Raw genomic sequence first — 12,906 nt, forward strand, 5'->3', positions numbered from 1 at the left:
GCTTTTGACTGCATACACAACACCATTTCCACCAGAAAGGAAATCATTTACATTTCCTGAAATATTGAGAACTGAGGAATCAAATCAGTAGGTTCTACATGCTTCCTGAGCACCTGTCTGCTGGTTTCTATGGATCCCTACCACTTGATGTAGCTGCTTTCCACCTTCCAGCAGCTCTAGTGTAACTGTTCCCATTGTGAGGAGGTGTCAGGAAGGGGAGTGTGGCTGCATCTACTGTCAGCTCCACTGCCGGAGTGACTGCATGTTCCACGATTGACACATTGCACACTGCGTATGACAGCTAGGATATGTGAAATAGAGGGTCTCTATGTCCTGATAAAAACAAAGCTAACAATTTCTGTATAAACTGTAGTTACGTTCAGTATTCCTGTGAAGGTCCAGAAACATGTGAATGGATCTCATCATATCTCAGCCCAGTTGTGTCGCTGAGCTTGAACAGCTGATAGTAAGCTGAACCGCTGAGCCACTTAAATACTTAATATGAACCCCCTGGACAGTGAGCCAGGGTTTCCAGCAAGGGTTTCCAGTTCCAAAGATAAAATTACAGCAGCATCTACCCTGTGTTTTAGAGCAGAATAGACTTGAAAGTGTCATTCCCAATTCATTCTGGGGAAGAACTGTCAAGACTTGTAATAAACAAGATATATTGATAATCCTGATAACTGAATGGGCTCCAGTGCTCTTTCTGTGCCTTAGGCATTTGCAATTCAGAATATGCTGGGAGCACTTGAGTGTGTCAGACTGCTTTAGAGCAACAGCAGAGATGGTGTCCTGTTGGTTGCTCAGAGTTCAGTGACAGCTTTGTGACTGCTGAATCACAGAATCCCAGAATCATCAAGGCTGGAAAGACCAGCAAGACCATCCAGTCCAACCATCAACACGTGTCAAGACCGCTCTAAAGATGTGTAGATTTATCTATCCCACCACCCCCTGGGCAGTCTGTTCCAATGCCTCTTTCTGAGAAAGAGGCATTTCTGTTTTCTGTCATTTTTCTGTTCCACACTCTTTCCGAGAAGAAATGTCTCTTACCTGAACAATGCCTGGTGCAACTTAAGGCCTTTGGCACATGTTCTACTGGAAAGCTGAAGGCCTATCTGAAGGGTGTGTATGTCTCTGTGCAGAGCTTGGTCTATGGTGGACAGCACAGTGTCTATGGTGGACAGCACAATTTCACCTCTACTAAATTTACTCTTGAACTGATGTTTCATGACTAATTTTTGGCCAATGTCTCATTCACAACAGTGACATTCCAATGGAGCCTCTGTCCCGAGGTCAAGCTGTTCCTCACTTGTATCAGGAGTAGGTTTTCTTCTGGAGCAAAAGTGCCATGTCTTGGTATGAACATTTCCTACAATTACGCTTCTGGAAAGTGAACTTTACTTTCCACAAATGTACTCTGTTACTCTCTAGACTCTTTTGCAAAGTTAACCCATACTCTCCCCCAGAAGAGCCCTAGCAAGACCAGCAGCACAACCTGCAGAGTTGGACTGTGCTCTGTGAGCCAGTCGTGAAGCCAGCAGCAGTGTCCTCTTATAAACATGACCGCTCCTTTTTGAGGAGTGTGTGCCAGTGTGTGCCAGCCCTGTGTGCACCAGATCTGGTGTTACTGCAAATAGGGCCCATCTGCGCCAGGCTCCGGGCAATATTTATTTGAGCTGCAAGGGAAAAAAATATGTTTTTTAAAAAAAAAAAGTAATTTTTCCCTTGTGAATAATACGATCTTCAGAGCTCTTCTGGGAGTGTTCTGGCAATGACACTTGCGGAAGAGTTACGTATTTCCATACCTAATCAGCAGCATATTTGGTGTCTGCAGTGGATGTGAACTGGGAAGCTGCAGATTTCTCATTTCAGTTGATAGTAGAAGGCTGAACTTTAACTCCTGAAGTACTGGTCCTTCTCCCAGCAGCAGCAAAGCTCATGCAGACATACTGAAGAAGCTCTGCTCCTCAGGGATTTGTTTCCTTTGCAGCCCTGCAGGGGTATTGGGCTTGTGGCCACCGTGCACACATCAGCACTGTGACCAAGTAACAAGTAGATCGCAAGTAGAGAAATAATTCAAAAACTATTATGAAGAAAGACATACTCAGTGGTTTACAAACACACTCTTAAGAGAGAAACTGAAATATCTTTAATTCAAATCACAGCTGTAGTCATGAAAGAAAGCGGGATGTGAAAGAGCATTTCCAGGAGAGGCAGTCCACAAAGAGATTATGTTACTACCAAGAGAGATTCCTGCAGGGAGCACTGCGACAGCCCTGTCTGCATGCAGCAGAGTCTGGCAGCTGTCTGACATGCAGCAAGGGGCAGCCACATTGAGGAAAGCCCAACTGTGGCCTTGTGGGGCGGGCTTGCTGGGCTGTGTGTGATCTTGCATCTAATATGCACCAGGGTGCAGAACTAAAGGACTCCAAACCTTTTTGTGTTTGTAGAGAACATAAGAGTAGGGTTTTTTATGTTTATATGCACATATATAAATACTTCCTTTGGCATCAAAGCTTGTGTTTAAGCAGCACTGGATCAAACACTACTGTACAGCCTCTGCTCAGCCCCTTAGATAAAGCCAGCTCTGCTACAGAAGGTGATGGCTGCCAGAGAGACACAGGCATCTGGTTAGAAGGACTCTGGGCTACCTGGAACCCAGACTCATTCCTGAGAGATGCTGAAAGTTTGGACAAATTCCGTCACAAAGTGACCTGCGGCATTCCTCAGATTTGAAGGATGCAGGACCCAGTGGCAGATGTACAAGGTTTTTACTGAAGTTTAGCCACGACCACAGGACCGCTGCTCCATCAGGAAATGAGAGGCAGCGCCCTCAACCTGCAGTGGCTCCCACCCCCCAGCCACACGCGGCGCACACACCTGGTCCCACTCCTGCTCAGCCCCAACCCACAGACCCAGACCGTCTGCCCTGGGCCACGCACAGCGCAGCTCCCGGCGTGGGGCGGGTGCAGCCCTGGGCAGCTCCGGCCCTGTCTGTGCTCCTGCACACCTTGCTCTTCTGCAGAAAAAGCAAATGCAGGATAACAATTGGGTTAAGTAACAAACAAACACTGCTCTATAATCAAGAGCTGACAAAGCATCATGTGAAATGCTGTTTGAAGATGGGAAATCTAATTAAAAATTGCTCATTAATCAAGCAATTTTTGCTAAGCCCCACTGTTATGATATCTTTAGGAAATACTCATCCAAGGCCACCATAATGTTACATTTAATGGAGGGACTGGGAAAACCATTACAGGGACGGGGCAGGTATGTGTGCAGTGCATCAGCAAATTGGGGTTCACAACCTCCTGACTGTGAGCAAGGCCTGAAGCTTTGGGTGTTAGGAGATGAGTGCAGTGGTGCCCTGCTGCCTGAGACCCTGGAGACGTGAAGACAGGCTGGAGAATCAATGGAGATAAAGCTGACAAGAGGAGCTGCTGGCAAATTCAAGAGTGTACAGGCAGGCTTGTGGGAAATCTGGTTGATGATAAGACATTGGTTTGGCAGAAACTTGTTGCTACTGAGTTGGTGGTGAGACCAGGGGTGGGGGAGCAGAGAAGATGGGAGACCAATGCGCAGTGGAGAAATACGTACCAATGGCTCTGCAGAGAGGGAAGAGGGATCCACATGTGGGACTGGTGGAAGCATCAGAAGAGGTTTCTTGCTCAGTGCGATGCTGAGCTGAGAGATACATGACAAGACTTGCCAGAATTTCTCGCTCCTTAAGCTACAAATGATCTGAACCCACTGCCATGGGTACTGGGTTTGGTGTCTCTTGTCTGGCCACCACAATCTTGTCTGATGCCTGCAAAGTATTTAGCAGGGAAACTCCCTTTTCCTGGAGCTAGGAGACAAGTGGGAGCAGATTCAAGTCCAGTGCAGAGTATCTGTTTTATCCATGGTGAGGAAAATCTCTCCTGGAGGACAACGTCATACAACACTTATTCTCCAGTTTATTTAAAGTTCATGCCTGGATGAAAGGCTGTATCTAGTCAGAGTTCTGGCTACAGGCGGAGCCAAAAGCATTCAAACCCAGTGCTTAAGAGTTAAAAAAAAGGAGGCAGCCTGCAATATTAACAGGTTGGTCAGTGCTTAGAGGAAGATTTTTTTTCTGTTGCTATAGCAGTTAAATCTAAATAAATAGTAAGGGGGCTTAGCTGTGTGGGAAGTAATGCATGCTCTACGAGATAGCAGGGATGTGGCAGGTGGCTGCTTGCCAGAGCCTGATGAGCATTAGCAGCCTGGCATGTCCACCCAGCAGGGTGAGTGAGCAGAGATGGGGCCAGAAACAGGCTGTGCATGCTGCCAATGAACAGATGCCAGCAAGCAGCTAGAAGCATGGGACTATCCACTGTGGCCTAGCCAGATAGTATCTCATAGGCATGGGAGCAACAGCTGAGATGTCTGAAGCTATACAGCAGACCCTCCATCTCTTAAAAATGTGGTGGTGTACAGAATATCCCTAGAAGAAAAGTTGGTTCTTTTATCAAGAAGCTGAGAACAAAACTTGATGATGCAGGATCAATTGTGAACCTTTGGAGGTACGACCCATGTTCTCATGCCAAAAAACTGAGCATAGGCACGGGAAGGACACTTCAGTCTCTTGTGGCCCACTAGAAATGCTATCTTCAAGCCACCAGTTTTAAGGAAACTGTTCTCAGAAGTGTATTTGGCCTCCCAGTCTCTCTTAAGCTAGAAAGCATTAGGAGTGCTTAAGAGGAAAAAAAAAACAAAACTTCAGAAGAATTGATACGAGAAAAATTGCCTGTAAAGACTACTGCTGAATTAGTTAGGCCAAAACACAGAATCACCGCCTCACCTGGAGACTGCACTCCCAGGGCTATCGGAGAGACCACAGGAATTGCTGACAAGAAGGGCAAAGGACCCTACTGTCACGTTCTCAGATGTGAAAGCAATCAACTTGTGAGTGTAAATAGAATAGGCAAAGCAGTTGGTGAATGGCAGTAAGATGCCTAACTACAAAAAAGTTCAGAGAATTGCAGCATGGTCTATTCTCAAAGGATTCAGTGAGTGTGTGATGTGAGATTTAGAGCTCTAAGGCTAGACAGGTCCATGATAAAACTGGAAATACTTCTCAGATACTGTGGTAGAACACACTGAGGCACCACTGTTAACACAACAAGGTGCCATATAGAAAGGCTGTTGTCAGAGTCTCCCTGTTTTTAAGGAGCTTGCCCTGCAAGAAGCTGAAGAAAACTGTCTCTTGACCAGCTTCTGTGGCAACAGGGAATGTAAACATGATGCAACCCACAACCTTTTCTCCCTTGCCATCTTCTTTTGCTCTGTATGAATAGCTACACCATTTTCACAATCCGTAGAATAGGGCATGAGATTATGTATGCAGCTGAGGCAAAAATGGGATTAGCTCAAAAAAGAACATAAAACAGTGCCCAGAACATAAAAGGAATTGCAGTGCAGAATGAGGCCCCTTTGCTGAGGTGACTGCACCTGTTTCTCTACTGACCTTAAAAGTGGAGCAGGGAAGTGCTAATGAAGTCATAAATTTCTCAATTCCTTAACAAGGAAGCATTTTTACAGGCACATCTAAGTGCCTTTGCAAGTGCTAACTCCCTGTTTCGAAAACAATCTAAAGTAGGCTTCCAGCTCCATGCAGACTAGCCTGAATTTTCCAAGTGGGCAGGAAAAAAAAGCAGTCACTATACATTAATCCTCTTAGTGGCTGAATTCAGTGGCTCAGGCATTCTTTTCTGTGAGAAACTCATACTGAAACAACTTGTGTTTGAAATTTTCCCCTCTTCTTTTGTCTTTTCCCCCCTCTACAACTTTTAACACAGGCAATGCCTTTGTTTCTTTGTGTTGTCTCCATACCACCCCCTGCCTGGCTGCCAACGGGAGGAAAATAGATCATAAACATGATGATTTCTAAACTACACATGCTTTTGCTTCAGGAAGCAGGCAAAATGGAAATAGATTTATTTGCATATAGTAAACAGTCACATACAATCTTATTTGCAGCAGTAATTAAGTGAAATATTAATAGTGAACAGTTCATATACCGAGGAATGCATACCATTACGGCGGTGTGAGTTTCACTATTAAGCAGATGCCTTAGCTAGCTTCCTAGCTTCCAGTTCCTGCTTAGCTTTTTCTCTCATTTCTCTTTCCCTCTCAGTCAAAAGTGCCCGTTCTTGCTCCCACTCCTTTAGCTTCTGCTCATGCTTAGCGATGTCCTCCACTTCACATGCTGGCAGCTTTTCCTTGACAAGTTGAGTGGTCAGAGTTAACAGGCTTTCAGATTCAACCTTGCCAAGTGAATGCAGCTTAGAGTACAGCTCCTGCCACAAAAAGGAGGGTTTGATGGGACAGAGAAAGAAAGAGACAGTCACAAAATAATCAGTGACCGAGCACTTCCCTGTAACAATCAATATACAGTTGTTTGAATCTAATGACTAGCTGTGCTGATCCAAGCTGGCCATTTTGTCCTACCTAAGGACTTTGACTGTGGTAGCTGATATCACTTCTTCCCCTTGAAATGCTAACCTTTGGAATAAATTTTTCTGAACAATAAAATGGAAACAAGAAAGTTTCGTTATGTACTGAAATTCTCTTCATTTTTCCAAGTGTAGTCACCTGGTATAAACAAGGGTTAGCTGATCAGTCAGTAGTGAAAATACAATTTAAGCACCTTTTTTTGTGTCTTAAATCAAAGCGGATTGACTGACGTGCTCCCCAATGCCTGCATTAGCATCACTTTCCACATATGCAGATCACTTTAAATGCTTGCTTACTAATAGCATACTAAGTAGCTTCCATGATTTTTTGCCAACAGTTACTGTGATCTGAGGTTTGACTGTGTTTACACATATTAAACACAATAGAGCTAAAGCAAGTAATATTTATTCAGGTGTATTCTAAAATCTAACTAAAGATATAGCTTCAGTAGCAAACTGCAATACTTCTTTCTTGAGCTTTACTTACCAGAGCTCATGCAGCATAAATATATTAATTCACTTAAGATGATGAGTCATTGAGTCATTGATACTATTTCTGGCTTTACGGAATATTTGGCCTGATGGCTCTCTAACAAACTGATTAATTGCCTTAAAAGTGCAGATATACAGTCAGGAAAGAGTTTCCTGCGGGAGGAAGACGACATGGCATTGGCACATTCCTTAACCCTTGCTCATTCATTAGGTAGGAACACATATTCCTGACTGTTCTTTTAAATAAAATATTTTACTGAAACAGGCACTTGCAGAAATGTTTAAAGTAGGTAGGTACATCCACGTGCTTCTTTCATGTGTTCTTTATAAATAATAAATAGGGTTTATATGAATAAACCCTACTGATTTGCACTGCAAGAAAACTGAAAGAAGATGGGATAATTAATCATCATACGGTGACTCTGAGGACACGATGACATTCGATCTTCCACTCCCAGTTATCATTGGGAGCTTGCACACCATGCAGCTGGCCCACAGCGTTCCTCTTACCCAGCACTCACTGCAATAATCTGCAAAGGCACTGCAGCTCAACTCAAGCCTCGAGGCTATGCCTTCTTCTGAAAAAAGAAATTGGAGCATCTCTTCTGATGCCTTTTCACCTCCTCCCGCCTCAGCCGACACAACTACAACAGATTTGCTCTTTTGTCAGGCCCAGAGAAGTTTGAACATGACTGACAGCAGATAAAAAGCTCTTTAACACTATGTGTGTAGGTCTGAAGTGCTTGGGAATTTGGCTCTGTCGCCTTCGATTTTATGACAAAGTTTATAAACTGAAACAATGTGACATTACCAAATTAAAACCAAAATTAGTAATATCTGTGTATTTATCTCTCTTCTGTTTGAGATACAAGTGAATTTACAATACATCCAAAATAAATATGAAGACAGTATGGTTTGGGCTTGAGAAAGGAACACAATTCCTAATAACTGATGCAGTCTCCCTACCTACTAGTGAGGATGTGCTGGAAAGAGAGTTTGTATGCTAGAACTAAACAGTATGAAATTGAAAAAGAAGAAATGCAATGAACTGGAAAATAGCTGGGCCTCTCTCCTAAACCATTATTGGTACTATTGAACTCTGGAATCTTCTCTGCTCTGCTGTAATACATTAATGAAACTCATTTAGGAAAGTAACTATATCCTGCAGGTACCAGAAGGGCACATCCTTAAATTGCAAACTCATTGATTTTTATAAGCAGTCTCCAGGGCTTTGCACAGAGATAGAAAAGGTACACTGCTTTTAAAGAGGGTGCTCTCAGCATTTATATGATGTAATGCTTGCCCATTGATCACTGACACAGATGGAAGAAATTGCCTAAGGAACACTGTACTGAGTAGTATGCCTCAGAATATGATATCTGGAAACAGGTAATTACAACATGAATGAGAGCATCAGACACAAAATTCTAAATTACTGCTCTGAATGCTTTATCTGGAAATAGCCAAAGGCTCTCAAGTCCTGCCTGCTGGAGGCAAAGAACATTCTACCTCTCACATATCTGATTTCATGGACAGGCTGCCACAGCTCTTTCAGGTACTTCTACAAATGGCTGTTTCAGAGGTTTGTACTAGACATAAAGTCCAAGCCAGTGTAGAAAACCATGCAGAACGTGGTACAGGAACTGTATGTCTAGACAAAGTCCAGATGCTCTTCCTTGCATGCCTGGGTGTATCACTCGTGAAAGAGAACTGGACAAGCATGAGACTGAAGTGATTCACTTTCAGCACCAGGAGAAAGAGTGGGACATGCTTGCTAACGCAGAGCTGGACTAAGTGCAACAGTTTTTTCAGTAGCAGAAGTGCAATTACTGTGTTGGGATTAAACAGCATGTGCCAGGACACTGGTAGTGAATGCCAACATCACCAGTATTTTTCAGAGCAGCCAGACCCATAACTTCCCTTAGCTCTATGTGTATTTCTAGTGTACTTTCATCTCTGTCCTGCCACTGTCCAGGGGTTCAGCTGGGAAAACTGACTGCTGTTGGCTTAATGGATTTCAGAGAGGAGTATAATAGCTCTTCCAGACTTAGCAGAAGTGGCATTCTGTCTTGAAAGCTCTTTTTTTCTCATCAAGAAAATTATGACTTCTTTATATATCACTTACTCTTGGATACCTAAGTGGATACCTAAGATTTCATGTGAGTGCTATGTTTTTCCTTAGATTTAGAATTCTCAGAGACCTTAGAGGTAAGGATGGACAAAGAAGTTTGCTGGATCATTACTACATCAGGGAATGAATGGGGTTAATTATGAAATGGGGTTAATTATGGAAGAAAGGTTGAAGCAATGGGAAAATATCTTCTTGGCACCACTGTTCCCCACTATTTGACATTTATACCTTGTTTTGAGCATTCATCATTATTTTGTTTAAGGGCAGACAATGGATGGACAATGACAGACACAAAGAATGCCTCGTTCTCTCCTTCAAAGGGCATGTGTATTTACCTAACTCACTGTAATTCATCCAAGCATGAATTATCACATGCTGTCCTCTCATTCATTCCCAAACATTCAAAATACAAAGTCCTAAGTGCTTAACTGTAATATTCAAATATTAGTGGTAAACAGTCTATATAAATATAAACCAAAGAAGGGAAAAGCAAATGTTGGTAATGTGAAACCATAGGGTAATAGTCATCTAATTTCTGGAATTATTTTAGAGCAACTGTATGTATTCAAAGCTGTTCAAGGTCATGATAGCAACAGTGGAAACTGATGGTCTAAGGAAAGAGCATTACTCTTGGAATTATAAGCCGGACTAGCTTTTTTTTTTTGTTTTTTACCACAACACAAATCAGAGATGATCAAATAAAATGGGATTGTTGCATAGCTATGAGATGCTTAAAAAAAAACCAAAAACATATAGGTATGCTGTAATGTTTGAATTTTATATTGTTATCAATATTGTGACAAGCTAAGAAGAGAAGAGATATATCCTTACTTATTATCCAGACTGAAAGTATACATGCAACTTTTGTACTTAATGTACATAAATGGATAATAAATTTAGATTGGTCTCATCTCCAGTACCATTTATTTTAATGAGCAAGAACCCACACAAGGTCAGATAATGGATCTCTAATGACCTACCACTTTTGCAAACAGCATTTGGATTTATCATTCTGATGTATGAAAAGTGAAGATAAAATCCCAGCAGACAGACAAAAGACAAGTGGCCTCAAGCACTTATTTGTTTGAAGGCTGCTTCCTCTTTGAGTAAGTGAAAATGTAAGGTGAAATCAGTTTCAAAAATGCCAAGTAGATTCTTGGTGTACTGAAAGAATGTCAGTCTACTAGCCATAATCTGTGAACTAATTCATCTTCTGCTATGTACTTAAGGAGATCTATAGCTTAGAATATTTAGATAAAAGGAAGTTTCCTACCTTGAATTGGCTGTAGTACTTAGGTATTTTCAACTGCTCCGTTTCTTCTGATTCTGCATATTCTGACTTCTGTTTTACTTCTTTGCCTTCTTCAGATGGTTCTGAACCAGGTTTTGCTTCAAGGACAGACCGTAAAACGGTCTCCAGAACATCAACCTGGGCAATCACATTTGTCACTGTCAGCATAAACAGTTTGAAACTACAGTCTGACTAATACCACCGTCAGATTGACAAACAGCTTTGTAAGTTACCATGTAGTTCTAGAAGACTACTCTAAATGATAAATTCTAAAAGCAAACAGACTCATTCTTGGAAGAATTCCAAACTGCATTTTGGACTTTTGAGGTTGGGCATTTTGAAATCCCTGCAGCAGAATAACTCTGTCAGTCTCTGTCAACAGGTCTCTGTCTACTCCCTGTCAGTCAGGTGCTGACTGGTATTTGAGAACGTGTCAGGCACTAGACTAATGTCTTCTCCAGGTCTGATACTTAGTCATAAATACTAATGTTAAACAGTAGCCCCTGTGATAGTGTGATACACAGTCACAGATACATCTAAATAAGATGTTACTATGGAACATTCAAAGAATACAGTATTTAATAGATCATCCTGGTTCCTCTTTAATGATAGTAAGGGGGGAAATCACTTATTCAACAACACATTCATTCCTGAAATGGGTTGGATAATTTAACAGGAAAAATGATAATACAACATACTGGTAAAGGTATATTTTTAATCTCTATGACTCTTGTTTTTTTCATGACCTCCACTTGAGAGTTACCAAGAGAACCACCATCTCTTAACTGAAGCTGTATCAAAAAAACTTATTAGTGTCACTGTGGGACTTACTAAATTATTTCCTTATCTATTATTGATACAAAATATGAAATTGCTATATGGATGTTGCTGCTGTTCTGGGAATAACACGACTGTCATAAATTACTGAATGCAGACTGACTGCGTTTTAAAGTTCAGTCTTTTAAAATATAAAGAGCTGTTACCCTTCTGTGAATCTTTATTCTGAATCTTTATCTTGGAAGAAATAACTGTGTAACCTTGGAATCTATGAAACTTGCCACAAGCAAAAGGTCTCCAGATATCTATAGTTGGCTGGCTTGCCAAATAATGCAATATCTCTGTTCTAAATTACCTCTCCTGGACTCCAAAGAGCTCTGAAAAATTGCTGGGCCTGAAAAGGTCTGATATCTTCTCATTAGCAAGACAAGTAATTTACAAGTTTTACTGGAGTTTGGCTTGTAGGTAATTTCTTGTTTTATGCAGGTTATATGAAGTTTTCATACTTACAGCTTCTCGGCAGATTTTGCTGTCTCCTGGCAAAGAAGCTACATTCTCCATCACCTGCAAAGCTCTATTTAAGTATCCAGGTGTCCACATCAATGGCATTAGGTTGTATACAGCTCTTAGACCTTTATTCAACTCCACTTTCCCTGTGATAAGACAGTACCAGGAATAAGAAAGACACTTTCAGATTAGTACTTGAAAACTCAACTCCTAAGGAAACCTATAAGAGTTGACGCAGTTCTCTGTGAAAAAGAAAGTTTTTAGGTTTGTCTGGTAAGAACAACATTCTTCTCTATGAAGCTGCTTTGACAGAATTGTCATTACTGTACTTAAATGAAGTCCTTCTGTTTGCTCAGTTTCAGGATTATCATGTTTGTTTCTTGTTTCTCTCCACTTATTTTTTCCACCACCTGGAAATTTTATTCATGCGGAAAAGAGGAAAAGTGGAGAAGCTTCCCCGTTGTCTGGCTATTATAACAGCACTTCTAAGCAGGATTTCTGAACATCTCTGACAAACAGTTTCAGAGCCTTCATGGACTCACTGTGCAACATGTGTCCACCAAATCTGAGAGACTGGACTCACACGTGCAGTTTTGAGGCTCTACTCACACATGTATCAAGGACAGATTGTATGAGATTAATAGTACATGCTCTATAACCTTACAGCTCAGTATTCTTATTTCTAATTGGAACTTCCTGAGAGAAAATACAGGAGACCTGCCAAAATGAAATCTTGGTTCTTGACTTATAGTACTGTGCAACAAGGTCTGCATGACTTTATCAGGACCAATGATGTGCAGCACTGCAGACAACATGGTGTTTCTTCTGAGGTGAACATGAGTAATGAGTACATGAGTATGAACATGAAATTCCCATTCAACACAACAGAGGAAATCTACATGACATTCCAGTTTGTGAATACCAACTGGCAATGAATGCCACCCTAAGTTCTTGATTTTGTCATTATCAATGAAAAAAAATACTACGACTTCAGTGTATCCTATCAGAGATATGCATCCAAGTTCTCAATTGAATTTGAACTCTGATTGCAACAATGCATGACTGTGAAAACACAACTTACTCTTCTTCATAGAAAAATAAGGTAATATGTGCACAAAGCTTATAGACTACAGATAAATTAAAATAGCTAAGGTGCTTTAGGCCACTCTGTGCCTGAAGATGTCTTTCACTCTTTCAGAGGTTGGTTCCATTAGTGCTGGCAAGACTGTGAA

General features: G+C 41.5%; 1 protein-coding gene across 2 annotated transcripts in view; it reads right to left on the reverse strand.

The window, feature by feature from the left end:
- Positions 1-5,922: 5,922 nt before the first annotated feature.
- Positions 5,923-12,906, reverse strand: part of MRPS27 (mitochondrial ribosomal protein S27) — a 40,236-nt gene continuing 33,252 nt past the window's right edge. For both annotated transcript variants that reach the window (XM_052700709.1, XM_052700710.1), the window contains exons 9-11: positions 11,678-11,820; positions 10,373-10,528; positions 5,923-6,320 (exon numbers count right to left, since the gene is read on the reverse strand). In XM_052700709.1, coding sequence (XP_052556669.1) covers positions 6,081-6,320; positions 10,373-10,528; positions 11,678-11,820 — 539 coding nt within the window. In that variant the 3' untranslated portion in view covers positions 5,923-6,080. The remainder of the gene's footprint in view (positions 6,321-10,372; positions 10,529-11,677; positions 11,821-12,906) is intronic.

Source organism: Tympanuchus pallidicinctus, unplaced genomic scaffold (assembly GCF_026119805.1).
Source record: "Tympanuchus pallidicinctus isolate F22 unplaced genomic scaffold, pur_lepc_1.0 scaffold4, whole genome shotgun sequence".
In the NCBI taxonomy this organism is placed as follows: Eukaryota; Metazoa; Chordata; class Aves; order Galliformes; family Phasianidae; genus Tympanuchus; species Tympanuchus pallidicinctus.